This window comes from Haliaeetus albicilla, chromosome 12 (genome assembly GCF_947461875.1).
Source record: "Haliaeetus albicilla chromosome 12, bHalAlb1.1, whole genome shotgun sequence".
In the NCBI taxonomy this organism is placed as follows: domain Eukaryota; kingdom Metazoa; phylum Chordata; class Aves; order Accipitriformes; family Accipitridae; genus Haliaeetus; species Haliaeetus albicilla.
This window is the reverse complement of record NC_091494.1, coordinates 5,748,663-5,769,398: the sequence shown is the minus strand read 5'-3', so window position 1 is coordinate 5,769,398 and position 20,736 is coordinate 5,748,663. Positions and strand designations below refer to the sequence as shown.

Sequence of the window (20,736 nt, the reverse complement as noted above, 5' to 3'; positions counted from 1 at the left end):
GTATCTGCTTTCATCAGGCATATAGAGCTTGCCTGGTCACCAAATTCACTTACCAAGGATAATTCTTAACAAGCGTGACCTGTTAATCAGATATGCCGTTGGTATCCCTGATTAAATTTTGAAACAATCTATATGATAATAAAACTGAATTGAATGGCGGGACCCAGCAGCCTGTCTTCACTTCATGTTTCACATGCTGTGAACATGATGCCCTTAACTTCCCTCTGCCTTCCCAACTTAATTACAGTAAGGGTTGCAGAGTCTCTTGAAATCCTCCTGCACATGTAGGCTGTCTCACACCTCTGCACAGCTACTATAGCGACAACAAAGAAAAGCTGCTTTGTCCTTAACAGACTTTGCTGAACAACAGAAATGGAAACAGCTAGTGGGTTTTTTTTAGTCTGCATAAGGGGAAAAAAAAAAAAAACCTAGTGACATTTCTGTTGATTGTGGGTTTTGTTGTTTGGTTGGTTTGGGATGGTTTTGTAAAATACAAAAGTCCTTGGTAGGTGAGAGATTTTTAAACAAATTTATCTAATGGATTATAAAAATCCAGGTCTCCCTTCACCGTGTAGAAACAGAAAAGTTGCAAAAATACCAAGGCTTCAAAACCAGGCTTGAACAGATCTCTGCTTTCCCCTGATCCTCTCTGTCTGTACAAATTCTGTTTGTTCTGTTGTGTTACCCCATACCTTGAAATCCACAGTGATGGATGACTCAAACCTCAGCTAGTCTTGTACTCCCAAGCAGAAGGGTTTCCACTGGAAATGTTTATTCACACATAGTTTCCTGAAGATGCAATAGATGAGCTCATCATGGTGACAGTAAGCAAAACTTGTGCACACTGGTATTTCCACTTCTGTGTCCCTGTAGCCTGTGCAGCCGCACTGGTTTTGGTTTTTTTTGTCTTACCCTTGATCAAAAATGAGCAATGCTTTGTATCTTTTCTGTGCGTGTTGCTTACTGAAGGTCTAGTGGTGGATTACTTTAGACGTGTGAATCGCAGGAGGCTGGCAGACTTTGAAAGGGTACGTTCCTTCTCTGCCATACCCATGGTGATGTGCGATTGCTACCTGGCCATGGAAGAGCCAATCCCAAATGCAACTCTTTCCAGCTTAAAGGCTCTTTTTTTTTTTTTTTTTTCTTGTCCATGGGAGTGTCAACAGCATTGCTAATGAATTCCTTGATTTTCTTTACTTGGTTATCTCCTGTTGTGATATGTGAGACCTGGTTAAGTTTGCTTTTTTTCTCATTACTTCCTTTTTACAGAACTGGTGCTACAATTTTCTTTGTTAGCCTTTATGCGTTGCCTCTAGCAAAGACCTCATCAGCTGCTTTGACCCATGTTAGATACTGCTTTAGAGCCCGACTCTACTTCACAGCTACTGGAATCCAAAGCTGGGATAGCAGCAGAGCACTAGATCCATGCCAAAACCTAATGGAAAACTGTCAGCAGTGTGTATGTATTTATTTGCCATCAGTTATCTTCTGCCCAATTTGTTTTAAGACAAGGTATCCTAAGGTAGGGGTTGCTCTTTGTAGCCACCTTTGTAGTACACCTCCCAACAACAATAGCAGAATTAAAGAATAGATTTTTAAACTGTGAAATCCGTTGATGCTACTTGTGGTTGGCTTTTTTTTTTTTAAACTCTGTAATGATGTACTGAATTACCAGGCATTATGTGCCACAGGGTGACCTTCCAGCTATGTCCTGAGAGAAAAAGTTAAAATTAATACCGGGATAGTTTTTGCGAGAATGGTACAAGGCACCATAACGCTTCCCAGTTGCCCTAAAAGTAACCTCTGTGCTGTTGGGCTCTTTTTTGGAGCTTGCAGCTTAGGTGAAAGCTGATGCTGTTGTCAACGAACAAGCAGCTAAACTGTCTGCATTGATATGTGGTACTGGCTGCTGATACACGTGCTTGGAGCAATCTGTTCTGAAGCAGTGCTGTCAAGTACTTCTGTCACACAGTGCGCTGTGTTGCTATTTCTGGTGTAAGGGAACTCATCAAGTCTTTAGGTATGTTTGGAAGAACAGTAGAAAAACAGAGGAAAATACAGAATTTATATTTTCATGGCTTCAGTTGGATTGTTCTTATGTCCTGCATTATATCAGTACTTAAATGGGAATGTTTGTTTCAAGCCCTATTAATTGTGCTCTTCTCTAGTGCCATTAATATTTTGGTAAAAGTGTCCCGTTAAGTTTTAAACTTGTGATCATACCAAAGTGGTAGTCTCACCTTTAAAAAAAAAAATTCTGTGTCTATAGACTCATTGGTTAAAACCAGCTAGAACAGACGCCACAACAAAAAGTGTATCACATTCTTCATTCAAGCACTAATGAGGTTACTAGAGAGAGAAATGAGAACATTAAGGGTTGTCTTTGCTCTTTGGTTTTAAAGTTTGAGTGATGAGGGGCAGAGGAAACCTATTTGCAACAAGTTCTTTTGTGTAGCATATCCCTTGGCCTGCTCTCATCACTCCTGTCTGCTTTCTGCTTCAGCAATACTGGGTCTGATTAAACTCTTTAGTAAAACTTGATCTTAGAGCCAGAAATTATTGTTCTCCTGTCTGTTCAGAGATGTCAGATGAAGTTTTCTTTCATAACAGATCAAGCAGTTTCTTGCATAATACCTCAGGTGGATCCTAAGCACCATCCAGGCTGAATTCTCAGGGAGTTATTGATCCACACTCTTGTGGGAGGATGTTCTCTCAGCAAAGGAAACAAATGCAGGGTGGAAATAGCATGCATGGCCGTTACCTTCTGTGCCGGAAGCTCAGAAAGGCATCTGTTCCAAACAGCTCGCTGTCACTTTCAAAACTGAGCCTGGTATCAGCCTTTGCTGAGATCTCATAGCAGCTGAAGAATACAGATGCTAGCAGCTAAGGGGCAATGATCTCATTAAAATGCAACTGGGGGACACAAAAAAAATATCCTGAAAACCTCCCCTATGAATTTCTCAGGAAAGCTGCTCCTTAGTCAGTGCAGCCAGGGTAAAACTGGGTTTAAATCTCACATGTATCTTTCATTCAGAACCACTGCAGGAAACACTGTTTTTTTGCAGTTTGGTTTGAGAGAGTGGTAAAGCTTTCCTTGTAGCAGAACTGTGTTTTCTATTATATAAAACAGTCTTAGCAGATGAATTACTTGTTATAATAGGCACTCTTTTTGTCATGCATTTATGTATGAAGCTTATTATTTTAGTAAAGTTTGGTTTTCTTCATTCAGCACTGAGGTTTGCCTGTCTCTGTAGAAGAGGCTTGGCCAACTGCAACCCACTTCCCCACGGGGAAGTCCAAATTTTTAACATCTTGTACAAGAACAGGGTGTTGAGTAGGACCTAAGGTCCACCTTGCTCAATATTGCCTGGCAGTGACCACAACTGGGCAAACGAGATCACATACAGGAGCATGGCAAGTATACACTAATACTGCCCAGTTGTCTCAGGGACCTCAAAACCAGAGTTGTCTGGGTTGAACACATGTTGCTGGATGGATAGATCATTACTCTTGTCTGAAACAAGGTCTTGCTGCCCAGGCATTGCTGATTGAGTGTCTTCTAGTTTGTTTCCTGTGAGGAAGTCAAGCTGCAGTCTACCTTGTAAGCTGTATGATTTAACCTTGTTAATGATACACATTTTTCTAAAAAGGGGGAAAAAAAGTCCTAAAGCAGATGGTTTCTACTTCCCTAGAAATTAAGCTCATTATTCTTTTCCATCTTAAAATTTCAATTATGGGGGGAAAAGAGAATTTTATAATTATGGCTGATGGCAGAAACAGGTTTTGGAACATAAGGTGTGATTTCCAAAATCCCTAAATGACTTAGTACAGTCCTGCTGAAAAATCCCTTGTTTAATTCCAGCCAAAAGAACAGTCCAGCCTCATTCGCATCCTTAGATAGCAAAAAAAACCACCCCCCCTCTCCGTAAAGATTCTATGAATTTACTGTATGCAAATGCCATTATCACAATACCCAGGGGGAGGAGAGGGGAGAGGACAAGGAATTGCAGTTCTATTTATTATCCAACTGTAATTACATATTTAAAAATGCTTCCTTAGACATGAAGCTTCCTTCTGCTCTGTTCAAATCCAGAAAGTAGCAAGGTGCTGCTGTTCCTTTTCTTAGAAGGAGAATTGGTTAATCGTCTGCATAAGCTTTTCACCAAAATATATATTCTAGATACCTTTACAGTACCTCCAAATGTAGTATACCCTATGTACTAACATGTAACATTTACCCCATAAAAGCATCCTAACAGCCAAAAAGGTAATGGGTTGCACCAGTGGGACGGGGTGAGAGAAGAGAGATCGTTGTTCCTTGTGTCTCTGGTGGGCTGTAAGTTGAGAACAGCAGTGGGACGAGGGCTGCTCCCATCTATTGAATATAGCAAATGAGTTTGATAATGCTACAGTCTTTTTTTACAACAAGCAGAAGGCAGGGGAAAGCCGCTAGTAAAAACAAAACATAGGGTCATAAGCAGCTGGAGGGAAACTTTTCCTGTATTAGCAATGCTGGTGCTCAGCTACCTGTAACCACGTTGTTCCGGTCACTGTTCCTTGTATTGGAGCTTCCATGGCTTGAAATGAAAGCCTTTGTGATAAGACTAAAAGATTGCAGCAGTCAATTGCTATCGGAAAAAACTGTCTTGAGCTAAAGTTTTGGGGGTGAGGTAAAGAGTTCCCATACCCTGCCTACCCTTGCTCTGCAATCTTACACTCTTCTTCACAGGCACTCTGTTATGCTGCAGTAACTTTCACTGTAAAAAGTTTAATGTGAATAAAAAAAAAAAAATCGCTGCACTGTACCTGATTTACACTGCTTCGTGTCTGGTTTGTTTAAATTTGCCAGTGTTCCGCAAAAGAGCCTCTGTTTTCTTCAACTTCTACCACGAGGGGGGAAGCCTTACAGGAGTGCTACCCTGAAGTTGTACTGATACAAAACCCAGCAGTAGAGGACAGCTGGAAAAAAAAGCCACAATTGAGATAAGCAGGCAGTTTTGGCAATCAAAACAGTGGAGAAAGTGAAGGGTTCCTACTCTTCTAGTGTTCTCCAGGGAGTAGCATAGCACTTTAGTTCCTGGGTGTGCTCTAAAGATGCATTAATGTCATTCTGGGTAATAGCAGCTAACCACAAAGCACAACTGAAGGATGTTAATGTATCCAGAGCCTTGGTCATGCTGCTTTCATGTTGTTGCTACAGAGAAGTTGCCATTACTAACCCTCCTCTGTGGGACTTGCTAATTATGGAGTGATAAAACATAGCAGTGCAGAACTAAAAGCAGGAAATACATTTTAAAAAGCTGGGTAGCTTAACCAGCAAATACACTGAACCCTGAAGCTTCAGTTTTGTTGGGGAAGCGCTACACGTTCTGTTTGGAGAACTCTGATTGAAAGTCCCACAGCAATATTAGCTTTGTGTACTTGTCGGTACACAGAAAGGAGGATGAGAAAAACTATACTTAACCCAGTTACTGGTTCTTTACATAAAGTATGATGGTCCTGCAGTTGTTTTGAGGACCTGTATCAAGCTCTGGATAAATCCCAGAGGCAACAAACCGACAGTAGCAGAGAAAAGGAAGGCTAAGATTTTGCTGTTCAAGGATAGAAACATTTTCAAAGCATCTCTAGTATTGTATGGGCATTAAAGTTCCTTGCTCTGCTCACCAACAGGCTGCTTTGCTGCCTTGCAGCTAGCATAAATGATTTCTCCTAAAATGCAACTGTAAGGAGGGCATAACTGAATTATTCAAAGCATGGCTGCTGTCGTACTAAATTTAAATTTAGCATTGAAGCTGACCGTATTGTCTTTTCTGAAAGAGCTTGCTCTTGTTTTTCCTGCAAACCAATCTTTCCCCCCATGCTGGGCAAAACAAACTCTCAAGGAAGAACTCCATTCACATGAGCAGAGCTTCACTGAGGCTCGTTTACCCTGTTTTTCAGCAAACAGTTAAGAATTTGGCAGACTTTGCTGCTGCAGCTAGCTTGCTTCCAGAATAGCCAGCCACTGAGCACTTGCCTTACTGTGGGCCAGCTTTGCAACATTCTTAGCTACTACAAAGAAGCTTACGCTAAAAAATAGGTTGGATTCAAGAAATACGAAGAGTGATCCTGGGATCAGAAGGTGAACAGTCCTAAAGAAGCCGGCTCACTTAGCTGGCCAACACAGGTGCCATTAGCCCAGCACAGCAGGTCTGCTTCGGCCATCTACCCTCCACCAGGCTGCGTATAATGGAGCGATCATCTCCAGACAAACCAGCTCACCTTTGCTATGCAGCTCCTCCATGTTTCACGACTGCCACTGCTAAGGGAAGTGTGGGCTTTAAAGTGCTTCTCATGCCCTGTGACCATGACATTGCCCTGCTCAGGAATACCAGCTCCCAGCTGTTTCAGCTTGCTTGCTTCAGCCTTGAGAAAGCATTTACAAAGTCTTGCCCTTGTGAAACGGGGAATGAGCCCCTGTTTCATAGTAAGCCAGGCTGTGCTAGCCCCGAGCCTGGCTTACTGCTCTGCACTTGCCCTGGTGAGATGCGCTACCTTCACCCCCTCTCCGAGTGTATTACCGCTGACCTTACTACAGCCTGTGTAGGGCTTCCTCAGCTGCTTACAACTTCAGCCACTGGAAGGGTTTGATCCTCTTTAGGGTCCAGGATGCTAAGTCACTACTGCTGGCTCTTCTGAACATACTGGATGCCTCAGCATCCTTCTGGAGGACTTACACCGAAACACTGAAGACTGCCAACCCTGTGGAGAGATGGATCTCCATCCTCCAGTCCCTTGTGGTAAGCTGTGACCACACTAACAGTAGCTATGCAAAAACCTCTTCCGATTGCTGCAACGACTCCTTGGGACAAGGTAGAGACCACATGCTAAAATCATTAACAGAAAACAGCTGCATTTAGACTAACTGACAGTGGGGTGAAGCCACCATGGGACAGGGGAGAAGGCAGGTCCCTTTCCACACAGGTCATCAGGCAGCTCTAGGAATGCTCCTGCACCTGCCTGTCCTGACCAGAGTCCATTCTAGTCTGCTGCCTGCTGGCTCTTGTGTTTTTCTTTCTTCTGCTCCTCAGCTCCTGTTGGTGCCGAGGTCTCCTCGGGGCTCATTTCTGAGCCCGATTCTGGTTCCAGAGGCAGCGAGGGAGGCTTTGCAAGCGGAGCTGATGCTCCAGCACCTGGGGAGAGAACACAGTTATAGTTAGTGTATGACTACACTTTGCTTCGTCTATTCTTTTTGCCCTTCCAAGCAGCACAGAGATGCAGAACAATCACAGCTATTAATTACCCTCAGATTTATTCTGTCTAGCATTAGCTGATCAATAGCACTCAACTCTTTAGTGAGTTACCCAGCCAGAGACCTTACAGTACCCAAAGTTCTGCTGAAGGGAAGCTGAGGTACAGTATCTCATTCAGCTGGGCTGCTGTGAGAAGTCAGTACAAACTTAGGAATTAACTCATGCTTTGGAAGGGAAAACAGTTCCACTGAAGCTGGTTTATACTGAAGCTGGAGCCAAAACCACATTATCATTTTCAGTTCACAGTTTAGCAAACTCAGGGTGAGTTTTCAGGCAGTTAAAGTAGCTACTTACAGAATAAAATCAAAACAGAACACTTCCATGCTGAAGTTGTTTCTGCACTTAGATTTAGGCTGACAACTCATGTTATGAACCAGCTCCCTTCTCTGATATGGATAATAAAGTCCTTCAGATAAACCCTAAACTCCTGTTATGTTTTATTTTTCAGCTTTTCTGGCTAAGTCTTCCCTGCATGGAAAGTTTATTCCGTGCATGAGAAATGGAACAGGTCCTTAGGGGTGCCAAAGAAAGAGGCCTGGATTACACAACCTCTCTCCTGGTTCAGTCCACAGGCAACAAGTCTAAGAGTGACAGAAAATCACCATGATGAGCAATATCTCTAGCGCATTCCTCCTCAGAAGCCAAGGGGTGAGAAGAGGTCAGGCTATGAGTGGTGGCTCAGGAGATGCTCCTACCAAGCCCCAGCGAGAAGCAGCATGTACAGCTACCAGCGCAACGCTTCTAAGGCTGACGCTATCTCCTGAGGAACCTTCAGTCCACTGGCCTGCACTAAAAGGTAACCCAGCAACATTTTCAAGGGAGTGACCTGGCTGAACAGCTTCAAAGCAATCCAGCTGCAGTTATTTTTGTAACAGAAAGGATAAAGTGCTTCAGAAAATTGTTCATCATCTCCCTTCTCTCCAGAAGCCAGTCTGTGCATGTCAGCTCCTGGGCTCTTCCAAAGGAAGACAAGAGGTCTGGTTTCTGAAACCACCTCCTTTCCAGAGCAAGATCTCAATCCCATACTGATAGAGTCTTGCCCATCGCGCTCAGACAGGAAGGGAAACTTTACTGGCTTTCCACACCCCTGCAAAAGCAGGATAGTATAAAGCACCACCGGCAGCATCTTCCTTCCACGCTTCCTTAACTCAGAAATCTGGGAAAGTTATTACCAAATACTAACATTGCTACTGTGTAAGCAAGTCAATACCTTCCTAAACAAGTGCTGTAACTGTACTCAAAGGAAGAGAGATTTGTCTTCTCCCCTCCCACAGTTCTACTTTAAAGAGAAGCAAAAGAGAAGCACCTGGGGGAAGCTGCATGGTTTTCCCATACCCTGCAGCTGAGGACATGGCTTGACCCAGGGCCTGGTTAGAGCCCAAAGGCTGCTGAGTGCTGGAGGACTTCCCTGACAGAGCAGCTCTCTGCTTGGATTTAGACTCTTTAGAAGGCTTAGTCCAGACGAGGCTCTCCCCCACCTGCAGAGCAGCTCCCATCTTCTGAGCAACCTCCACCATCTTCTCAAGAAGCAAAAAGAGAAGACTATTGTAAACAGGAACACTTCAGACAACAATAAAGTCAACAACACTACAAAAAAAAGCCAAAAAACGAGAGCTGTGCGGAGCTGGCTACTGCCTTGGTGCTCAAGGGAAATATCTCCGCTAATTCATTCCCTTAATTAAGAGGGAATCTTGCTGTGTATTGATTGAAGGACTGGGCTTCAAAGAGCAGAAATGAAGCAAGCAGCTCTCAGCAGGCAACTGCTCTACTCAGAAAATCTCATAAGCAGAATTTCTTCCTAATAATTGGACTCCAAAGTCAAATTTCCTCCTCGTTTGTTGCCAGTCTTAGTGTGGCTACTTAGTTCCCACTGACAACTGTTAGGCACATACCTCAGGGTCAAAGTCAGGAGTACTGCTCTCCTTCACTGTGTTGACCTTCTTCTCCATCTCCTGGTACTGGCAGAGGGCTCCCTTCTTGTCACCCTGGTTATACAGCAGGACAGCATAGTTCAGGTTGACGAGGGGGTTGCACCTGCAGCAAACGCACAGGATGCATCGCATTCACTGTGGGAACACTTATCCTGACTTGAATAACGCTAAGATGTGCCCAGGCAGCAAAGCTGGAGTCACCTTTACTGCCTGGCACAGACAAGCCATGGGGTACTCTGACCCCAAAACAGATGAGGGGATGCACAGCCAGCGTCCTTTGGGAACACGATAGAGTCCCACATGCTTGGTGAGAGACCTGGTGCCTGGGGTCAGCAAAGTATCCCAGTATCAATGACGATATAAATGACTCTGCTGATTGCCTCACCCCCTGCAAGGCTCTTCTGTGCAGCAGCCAAATTCTTTGTGCTTGGGGACCATCTCAGGACTATCTTTAGTAAGTGCCTGGTCTCCCAGCCCCTTGCTCCTGGGGCAGGTAGAGCAGTGATGGGGGCTTTCATCATACTGTGAATGCTGATCTCTGCTCTGACTTAGATCAGGCTCTCACAGCTCTCCCAATTTGTAGGAGAGCAGCTTGTCATGGGACAGGGCAGTGGAACAGAGCCATGCTTATTAATTGTATTTTACAACCCAACATGCTACAGAACATGCTGTTTACATTTCATTTTCCTCATCTCTTCTCTCTCATTCACCCAGAGAAAGCATACATAACTGTATGTACTGTTATAGAGGAACAGTAGGCGATACCTATTAACGAAGGACTCAAAGTGCAGTTCTGCCTCCCTTCCCGATGCAGAACAGCATATGAAGATTTCAAAAAGGCAGAATTGCTCCATATATTCTCATTTTACACAGTATCCATTTTCTTCACTAGGATACATTAACCCTGAACAGCAATTTTTATTCTGGCATAGCCAGGCGTGTGAGCAAACTAAACCAGAGGGAAAGAGTGAGCTGACTCCCTTGGCTCTGTAATTGATAAGTGAAGCTGATCCTTCCTTAATTGCCTGACTGCCAAACTGCTCTGACCATTCTTTAGCCATCTGAATTTCACCCTTATTTTGAAGAAGCAAAATGCATGTGTATTATCTGACAAAGAAATGAAATGCAAAAGGGTCACCAGCCCCAGCATAGGAGCTCATGCAGACACTCGGCTCATCCAGGCTGCAGGATGAGACCTGGAAGAGCAGAGGTTGCATTTGGCCAGCACAGGGGACGTGCTGTCGAGGGGTGCATGGAAGAGCACTGTCTAACCGCAGCTCCCCGCGGAGGAGCCGCATGCATGTATCACTCACTGCACACAGGTCAGTGAGAGATGCTTTGTAGTTAGCTCAAAAAATGTGAGCAAGGGACTGGTGCCCTCTCCTGGAGTGTGGCAGGGATAACTGGAGCCATCCAAGGACTCCAGCACCAGCACCTGGGGGGCCAAGACACAGAGAGCATCCTTTGCGAAAAGTGCAGAAGGGAAGGCTTCTGCTAACACTGTTCAATAAACAAAAAGTGTCATCTGCAGGCCATGACTATCCATCCTTGGTAAGTTATATGACAGCACTGGAAGAAAGAAGACTATTAAAAGAAATCTGATGGCATTTATAACCATTGGTTTTCCTTTAACTGAGAAACTGGAACACTGATCCTGCTGCAAAAAAACCCCTCCTCACTGTCTTTGCCAAAGCAAAGGAAGTAACACGTGAAAAAATAATCAAACCCCCATCTCTTCGCCCCCCAAAAAAGCCAAAAAAGAAAATACAAAGAACCAAACCTACACAACAAAACACTGAAGACATCAGACAGATCTGGGAACAGCCAATTTTAAAATTAATTGAACCTTTTGAAGCTAATTTGCCTTCAAGAGCTGAGAAGCAATATGACAGTGAGAAAAAAAATCAATAGCTAAATAACCACAGAAAGGACAGCTATGACCTAAAAACCAGTACTAAGAAGAAACACCTTTTTTTAAAGATTTTTCCAAGATGCTTTCCATTCCAGACCCCAGCAGGCCACCTAGGCCAAACGTCACAGCACTGCTATAAAAGTATTTATGGCAACGGAAACAAACACGGCTACCTTCAGCCCAGCCAAACAGTTCATAATATGCCAGTAAAGAAAGCCTGTGGGGACATGGATTCAGCCACATAATAACTGTCTAAAATATACGGCATGGCAGCTGAACAAGCTTAACAAAGTCTGGATATTCCTCCCAGCAGTCCCTGGCAGTTGGCATTCATTTTTGCTTTGATGAGGTTTTATTTTCCCCGTAAGACTATATAGCTGCAGCATCATGTAGCTATTTGGTAGTGCCAAATACTTAGGCAAAGTTGTAGAGCTAGATTTCTATTCCTTCTCTTTGACCAAAGCACACAAACTCATGACCAAGCAGTCTGAGCAATCTTTAAGGCCCTGTACTGCCTTGCTAGGCATGGAAGACTGATTTGGAAAGCCAGGCAAAGGAGTCAACTGGACTTAGTGATGTTGGTAGAAATCACTGATGCATAATTGCAAAATGCTCTCACACAGCAATACATTTACAAATATTTGACCATAGTTTGCACAGGTTCGGTTCCTCTGAGGAGGCTGCATAGACCTACTGACATTTGAAACAGATGTAGAAGGAATATTTCAACCTGTTTTGTAATTCTGTTGATGCGTAAGTATGAAGAACTTCAGTGCCAGATGTGTGCTGGCTGTGCAGGGCTAACTGATTCAAGAGCTCTGGCATGCGTGCAAGCCACGTAATTACCAGTAAACATGTGAGAGCATTTACCGCACCTCTTCGCAGACTGAACTGCACTACAGTGTAAAACACTATTTTTTGAAACCTGCTGCCCTTTGTAATGGGCTTAGGAACTTCCAGAATTCCCAAAATTAAGCCTGGCCAGTGCACCTAGGTTAGAGAAGACAGAGGAAAAGAGACAGCATCTTCTCATGCCACCTTGTGGTGGCCACTGCAGATGGAAAGAGTGCTTTTGCCACACCTCTGTCACCAGCATACAGACTCCTGGGCTCAGAATTACCGTGCTGGTTGCTGTAAGTATGCAAATATTCACAGTAAATTGGGGAGAGAGACAAAACTGTTCATAAATTTGAGACAAACTTGGTTTTCTGCCTGAAATGACTAAATACTGCAAGGTATTTCTGAAACCAAGTGCTCCGATTTTAAGAGCTAGTTTGCAAACATAGACATTGTTAACAAAATGGAGGAGAAAGGACTACGCTGCTGCCTTTTTATATGCTTTATACTAACTTTTTGCTCACATTCTCCCAGCTAAGATCTTCCCTCTGCCCAATTCAGAACACGCTTTATTCCAAGTATCTCATTGCTCTGCACAGTGCTCAAACTTTGGGTTACAAAATATTCTGGGATGACTGGTTTTCTTCTATTTAATCTGCTCCACTGTGTATAAATATTCACTGAAAGGAGGCCTGGAATCCAAAGTCATCACCACTGACTCACTAACTAAACAACAGAATAAAAACCAGCTTTGGGTTGGTCTGAAACAAAATTTCCCTTTCATTTTTCAGAGCTGACTTGAATTTAAAAAAAAAAAAAAAAAGATGGTTTTAAAACTGTCACTTGCACAGCTGCAGGAATAAAAATGTTTCCCTACTGCACACTGTTTAGGGTCAAAGTAGGCCAAGGGACAAAGCATGCAAAGGAAACCAGGTGCAGGAGGCAGAGCAACGCGATCAAACAACTGACAGCTATGATTAAGACTTACTTGTCCAGTGCCACAGCTTGCTCATAGGAACGTTTTGCATTCTCAATGTCTTCAAGGTTTGTCAGAGCAACTGCACCAAAGCAAAACGTACACACACAAGTCAATGTTTCACAAGGACTTCATTTTTAGGACAATTCTCAATCTCATTACATTGTAAAATAAATAGGTGCTAGCAAGGTTGTCTGGACTGCTGCCAGGATTAACCCTACTAACGTCACTTCTGACAAATTATTTGTCTTGCTTGATCCCAAAAATGTCCAGTGCTGGAAATCCACACCCACTCCTTAGGCAACCCAAACCCGAACTCTTACATGTAGAAAGCCTTTTTTAATGTTTAATCTGGATCTGACTGCAATTTAACCTTCCTATTCACCACAGAGAGAGAACAAACTATTCAGACTTTACACCTCTCAGTGACCTACTGGGGAACAGCTTCTTAGTATAGCCTTTATCCAATATTTGTTTACTCCAGCCTGAACTTTCTGTCTCTATAATGTTGCATCCCCTATGCTGGATATACACAGGAGCTGGATAATGGAGCATTGCATACCTGCAAGGAGCATGTACAGCTCTCCCATCTTGGGCTGGAAGTTGATGGCAGCACTGAGGAAGTGGAAAGCAGATGCATACTGCTGCATTGTGAGGTGGACTAACCCCAAGTTGTACAAAATCTTCCAGTCAAAGGGAGCCAAGTAGTTTGCCCGCTTCAGGCAACTGATAGCCTTCAAAAAAGGAATAAATGTGCTGTAACACAGCCCACCCAGAACAGACCTCCTGTCTCTGCTGCAAGAAGAATCTTGTTCTTGCATGAAGTTAGCTACAGATGAAAAAAGAAAGGAAACCAGATACTTACTGCTACATATTTCTTCTTCCCGAAGAAGCACATCCCAATGTTGTTCCACAGCGGGGGGCTTTCAGGCACGGAGCTGGCTACCACCCTGTATTTGGAGAGGGCAACATCAAAATCTCCATGGGCCTGCATCATGCTGCCAGCCGCCAAGGTAGCCTTTGAGAGAAGACAAGAGTGACCAGCTGAGGAACTGCATTTTCCCAAATATAGCAAGAAGACAACAGGACAAAATAAGTAAACTAAAGCCATCTCAAGAGCAACCATTCAACTTCTTCAGCTGTTTTCTTCTAGGGGCTGCCAAGATCAACAGTGGGGAGCAGATGGGGACTCCAGAATCTCCCAACATATAGCGGAAGACAGGGTAAAGAAGGGACCCAAATCCGCTTCTTCCTGCACTATCTCAATCATAACTGTCTTGGAAATATTGCAACATGACAAGTGTTTAGGGTACGTTTTGGGGTGACAATAGTATCTCCTAGAGTCCGAGTCTCTGAGAAGATCTATGCACTAATAGATTCTTTTTTAGCAACAAGCACAGACAGAAATAGTTCTGGTGCAAGTTAAGCAGAGAGTAAAACATACTCAAGCAAGATATATGCAGCAAAGCTAGCCTAGTTCACACTGACTGGTTGATACTGCAAATTAATGGAAATACACATGAGGAAAAAAAAGCAAGTGATTGCAACACACTGTATTTAAACCACACTAGTTAAGTCCTTTATAATATTTCACAGCGACAACTAAAATTTGTAAGTGTAAAGGTGTTTTCACAATAACATCCGGCTTGCATTCATACATCATTTGTCAACCACACATTTCAATACTCTACACCGTTAACATCGTACAGAAGAAAAAAGAGGCAGAGAGAAACAAAGTAACATGCCTAAAAAGGGAAGCAGTTTCACAATCAGGAATGAAACCTAGATGCCAAGCTCGGCTTTCCAGACCAGAGCCAAGGAAAAGTCACATTTTTATATAACAGTTGGAAGCACAGACAGGGTTATTGGCAGATGAAAGAATAACACAATGCAATATCACTTGTACCTGTGCTCTGTGCCCAGGAGTCACAGGGACCTGGGCACAGCTCTTGGGATTTTTGAAACAATGTCTAGAAGACTTTCCTTCCAAAGTAAATTCCATTTTGTTAATTCCACCTGGTTTTGGCGCATCTTCAGATTAAAAACCAAAGGGATCAGTTTAATATCCCATATTCTGCTTTCTCCCCTTTCCCTACCTCCACACACATCCAACTCTCTACCCAGGGAAAGGTCCCAGAAATGTATTTTGGAGAAAGCTTTCTGGGCATGATCTTTTTGAGGATGTCCAGGGCTAAGATATCCCTGGATATAGATGGCAAAGCTCTGATACTGGAATTAGCTTTAAGAGGTGTCTCATCATCATTCATTTCCACTCCTCATGATACCTTGTAGTTGCCTGGGTCGTAAGTAAGTGCGTTTCCAAGGTGTTCAAAGGCCTTCTGGTAATCCCCAAGCTGGGAAAAGAAGTAAATAAGCATCAGAAATTCAGGAATGAGGGGGGTTAAGAAGAAGAAAACGTGCTTTTTGGGCACTAGAATTTCTGGTTCAGTTAAATATTCAGAAAAGTTAATTTTACAGTGATCCCATTACACACACATGTTCTTGTTTGATAATTTACAAAACAGATTCTAAAAATTTGTTTTGCTGGGCTGGATTCACTCTTCTGCCAAAACAAAAGTTTTCATATAGTTTGTGCTTTGACTTTTCTATACAAGAACAAGCTCTGGGTTGATAGATAGTCCTCTGCTCCTTCCTCTCTTCCAGAAAAAAGGCTACAAATTGCTACTCTGCCCATCCTCAATTCCTTCACCACAACTTCCTCACTCCCCAGGGATCTCTTTTCACATGAGAAAGTCTTCCCTTGTCTTCTAAAGGACTGCAAGTATTAGAGGGCATGACTATGTCCATATACAAGCACATGACTGTTTACAGTCACTGAAATCCTGTTGTTTTCAATTGACTTATGCCAGAATTGTATCAGTCCAAACAGCATGAAATTCTGGATATTGGTGTCCTTTTTTGGCCACAAAAATTGATGAGAAGCCCATCTGCCACTCCAGCAATCATACTGATGCATCAGAGTCTGGTGCCTTCTGTAATTATTAGCAAGTGGGAAAGCTGTAGAAGCATCTTTAAAACTCCTGAAGGTGAGTCTGTATCCAGAGACATGATAAACTGAACAAATAAATCACAGCACCGAGACCTGGGGGCTAAATTCACAGGGCGAATGTTATACTCGCACTACTTCTACCTTACAGATCCCCCTTCCCACATCATACTCCCTTCTAAATCCATACATATACAGTTAAGACATCCAAGGTTCCTACTGAATTTCCCTATCTCTAGAGCAAGACAATTTTTTTCAAGACCTACATTTTATTCTTGAACATATAAACAATTAGGGGAAAGCTTCAGGATCCTTCCAAATCAGCACTTGGTGCAAGTTTTCTAGCCCATCAATCCTTTCATGAACTACTGCCTATTCTTCTTTGCTTGCTCACTCTTTGGGAAGCTTATTTTTGGAATAATCAGACAGTCCTTCCTATATGTTTTACAGACCCAAGTGATAAGCATGCCTTTGTTATTTAAATCGATTCCGATTTTCTTCTATGGTGCATTAACACTAACAATTTCATGGCTGCTTTTGTAGGAGAATAACTTGCTAGACTCCTGCTCCAGAAACAAGGTAATGACTAGTCATGTTTTGTTATACTGGGAGGATTTATAACAGAATTAGGGCGGTTGCCAAACAGAGTTCCTGCTCTGGCTCAGGTCCAGGAAACCAATTGCTTTTAGCAGCAAAAGGAAAAAAGAACATACAGAAAAGCAAGCTCTGTCATGTTAAATGCAGTCTTTAGAGAAACGTGTGCAAGTCATAGGAAGGTGGATAGAAATTAATTCTATAAAAAAAACCTTGGTCATTTTTTAAATAATTAAGTTCACGTAATAGCTAACAGTCTTCAATACCTGCAAGTAAAGTAACCCCAGTGTTGTAAGAAGGTCTGTGTTTTCTGGAGAAAACCTGTAATACAAAAGCCAGAGAGCAGCGTTGCTTATAAGCCCTTCCAGAACAAGGTAAAAACAGAACATGGAATTATGATGCCACATTATACTAGTATCACTCCACGAAATTAACTGTTATTATTAAACGCAAATATTAGAACAACTGCCATCATGGGGACTTCCTTTGAACAATATCACACCTAAGCTTTCCAAATGTCTTCTAGATATAATGGGAAGTCAACACAGCTCTATGAAATAGATCTAGATGTATAATAAGATAATGTGGTTTTGTCAAGCTTCAAAGTGAATCTGCATCAGTGACCTGGAAATACAAAATGGGATTTTCCATCATTTCCCACAAACCACCCTGTAAATCCATCCCAAGCCTCTTAGGCCATATAGGATAGGTAATCCTCAGCATTTCTGATGGATCCTACACACACTCATCATCAGACTTCTAATTCACCCTATAAAAAGATTACAAACCTGGTTTCGCAGACCAGCTGTGGACTGTTCACCATGGCTTTGCGCTACAGTGCAGCCCACAGACCAGAGTGCTCAGGCAGGCACTACCTGTTAATGTATCCCCGGCCATACACACCACTCCATTCAGCACAGAGAAGCTTGAAAAAATATGTCCCAAGGGCTTTCAATTACTGTATGCGACTCCCAATCCTTCACTGCTAGTATGAGGTTCACACAGCAATGTTGTTAACCCTTTTAAAAGCATCCCCATTCCCAGTAGCTTTTGAAGACATAAACAGGATGAAAACAACAAAAGAGAAAAAGCAGAAAGAGACACTATATTTGTGGCCTCACTCACCTTAACAGAAGTAAGTTTTCAATTCCGTGCTATAGTGACTTAAGAAATCTAATACACACACTCACATTGGCACCTTTAAGCCTCAACCAGAACAAAACTGCCTGTGCTGATGGTATATAAACACTGAGCAATGACAGACTACCCTGGAGCTGGTAACAGCAGGCAAAATGTAATAGGCAGATGAGAACAAAAAAAAAGAAAAAAACAGGAGTGAGGAAGAAGGGAGGGCAGGGGAGCACCGAGATAAGATATATAAACCTGGTAAGACGCTTAACAAGGATTATTCATGTAATAAACATTCTAGATTAGTCCAAATGTCTACCCAACCCAGTATACTGTCAGACAGCAGTCAAAAGCAGATATGTAAGGAAACAGTACGTGAAAAGAGCTGGTACAAAATGTAGATCCTCCAGTGGCTTCTGACATGCTCCTGCTTTTCTTTAGTGTTTGCCTCCATTACAAAACTATATTTTAAAAGCACTGGTAAATGAGATGCTCAGGAATGCCCTAAAAACAAGATAGATCGGTACTGAGTAACACTGACAGGGTGGGAGAAACTCGCTGTGCACCAACCCATCTCTAGTCTGCCTACTCACACGCTTTCAAACACAAATCACTCCAAGTGAAAACAGTATGTGAAACCCAGCAACTGATTTTTGACAGACGATCAGGGTTAGAGAGAAACCCGGGGTTAGATCTTTTTGGTAGATAAACCTTTGGGATTTATGAAGTCAGCTTTGGATAGGTTTGCTCCCAGGCATTTCTGTCCATTTGTTTTTCCACTTTTTTTTGGCAGACCTTCAAAGAGCTACCTTCTTCCATGACACATTGTCAGCAGGAGGAGGACTACAGCTGAGAGCAGAGATAGCTGAAGAGCTTGAAAGTGCCAGCTTTGCACAGAGACACTATAATTACCATTAGCTTTTTAATCATGTCCTCAAGTCAGATCTGGGACACCAATCAAATTTCTCCTGGCATAGGATGGGACATGGGCAGATAGAAAAAAGGATATATTCTTACTCTACGGCTTTCTTATAGACTTCAATGGCTTTATCCATCTCCCCCTCCAATAGGTGAATTTTCCCCAGCATCATGTAAGTCAGTTCATGTCTGTTGAGCTCCAGGGCATTGTTTAGCTGGTCTCGTGCCTAAACACACAACCACAGAGAATAATAAAAAATATAAGTGATTACAGAGACCTCAGTGAAGCAATAGCCCAAGAGCAATCCCCAGCAGCTAGCACCCCCTGAGTGCAGAGAACCCTGCTAGCAAAACCCAGCCCAGCTAATTGTTGAAACAAGTTCTGCATCAGGAGCCATGTGGTTTTAGGGACAGAAAAAGGCAACGTGGCATGCTTCAAGCCAAGCCAATAGGCAATGACCTCCCAAGGAGGAGAAGAGCACGGGCCTGTTCCTGTATTTGAATTTGTTTCGTTTGAGGGAAGCTCCAGATTTGTTAACAGGTATGTTACAGTTTATTCTTCACCAAAATGCTTATTCCAGCAACAAGCATGGATTGCCAAGTAAACAAGAAGAGTGAATCAGCTTGTCAGGCACATACCGATCCCCTCCAACAGGAGCCACTTTGAAGCATGTCTTCCTCTTATGTCCTCTGGCCTAGCCAGCAGGACAGCAAAGTATGTTTGCTATCTCTGAACACGTGATACATTAGAAAGAGAAATGCTGACACAGTAATGGCATTCTGCAACACAGGATATTTGTTACCAGCAACTACTGAAGAGACAGTTATCCCCAAAGGCTTCATTATATTTTAGATGTCCTCATGGAAGTATCGCTGCCCAGGGTGACCAGTACATCTCAGACAAGATGTCAGCAGGTCCCAATTTGGAAGGTGTTAGTGCAGACAACAAATCCCAAGTATGAACCTATACTCCAGAGCTTCTTGCTTAATTTACAGCGCTGCCTCAAGCAGAGAATGCAGCAGGGGTTTGCTGTGAGGGCCACAGCACTCCAACAGAAAGAGCAGCAGGGAACAGTTGGGCCAAATTGGGAACAAAGGGTTTCTAAATGCTGGTTTTTCCCTTACAAAGTAACCCCATAGGATCAGAAACAGCTCAGTGCTCACCATGAGCACCTAGGGGAGTGTTAAGTGAGGAGCTGGGAATGGCGTGCTCAGACCAGAGAACAAAACTCAGTTTCAAGCTTCCAAGAAGTTCTTTGCTAGCTACAAAGCCAATAAAGTTAGTGCTGCCCACACTGCAGCTATGCTCCAGGCTTGGTGCAAAAGGAGCTTCAGGCACAGGAGCAAATCCTTTCCATGGAAGAAAAACGGTGCCTGCTGCACCTCCAGCAAACCAACCCCATAACTCTTCTCTCTGAATCCTGCCAGACCCAAGGGGCAGCACGTTTCCTTCAGAAACTCTCTGCATGAGGTGCAGCAGTTTGAGCTGTATGCTGAGGAAACGGTTTGGGTCTTTACCATCATACCTCTCTTTCTTCAAGAAGATGGAACCGGCATGCTCCTCACAAAACCAGCAGTGTTTATGGTTCTGGCTTTAAAAGGATCAGAAACAGAAGCAGCTCTTGTTGGAGCGCAGCTGGTTTTCTGTCTAGTTTGAGGCAGCTCTTTGAGGTTTCTCAAACATTCCCTTTAAAACCAGAAATGCCCTCTGAAAAATCCTAGTTCAGAAAAAGCCTCCTGACCTGCAACAAGGCTAACCTCCGTTTCACTCTTACCCAACTTCACTAACTTGCAGCTGACACAAAATAATTCAACATGCAAATGAAAACAGAGACAGCTCACAAACTTTTGCTCCCAGAAAACAAAAGCTGAAGCAAAAAACTTCCTTGATACCTATCACTGTAAATTATCCACTTCAAACTACTAAAGAAAGTGACATTTCTGAGAACCTTGCTTCCCATTTGTCAAGTAGGTAAGACGAACATTTGCATTACCTTGTTGAAGTGTTTCAGGTACATGTAGCACACACCCAGGTTGTGGCTGATCTCCTGTATGAAAAAAAAACAAACCACAAACAAAACCAAATCAGCATGACGTATGAAATACATACTACATAATCTGCCAGTGATTACAGTCATCAC

General features: G+C 43.0%; 1 protein-coding gene across 3 annotated transcripts in view; it reads right to left on the bottom strand.

The window, feature by feature from the left end:
* Positions 1-3,926: 3,926 nt before the first annotated feature.
* BBS4 (Bardet-Biedl syndrome 4) overlaps positions 3,927-20,736 on the bottom strand; it is a 43,948-nt gene continuing 27,138 nt past the window's right edge. For 2 of the 3 annotated variants that reach the window (XM_069797768.1, XM_009917543.2), the window contains 10 exons: positions 20,590-20,643; positions 18,695-18,822; positions 16,816-16,870; positions 15,234-15,302; positions 13,814-13,966; positions 13,511-13,682; positions 12,961-13,030; positions 9,185-9,326; positions 8,599-8,809; positions 3,991-7,172 (listed from right to left, as the gene is read on the bottom strand). In XM_069797768.1, the coding sequence (XP_069653869.1) occupies positions 7,021-7,172; positions 8,599-8,809; positions 9,185-9,326; positions 12,961-13,030; positions 13,511-13,682; positions 13,814-13,966; positions 15,234-15,302; positions 16,816-16,870; positions 18,695-18,822; positions 20,590-20,643 (1,206 nt within the window). In that variant the 3' untranslated portion in view covers positions 3,991-7,020. Of the gene's footprint in view, positions 7,173-8,598; positions 8,810-9,184; positions 9,327-12,960; positions 13,031-13,510; positions 13,683-13,813; positions 13,967-15,233; positions 15,303-16,815; positions 16,871-18,694; positions 18,823-20,589; positions 20,644-20,736 lie in introns of all 3 variants that reach the window. The other variant, XM_069797767.1, reaches the window with a different exon arrangement.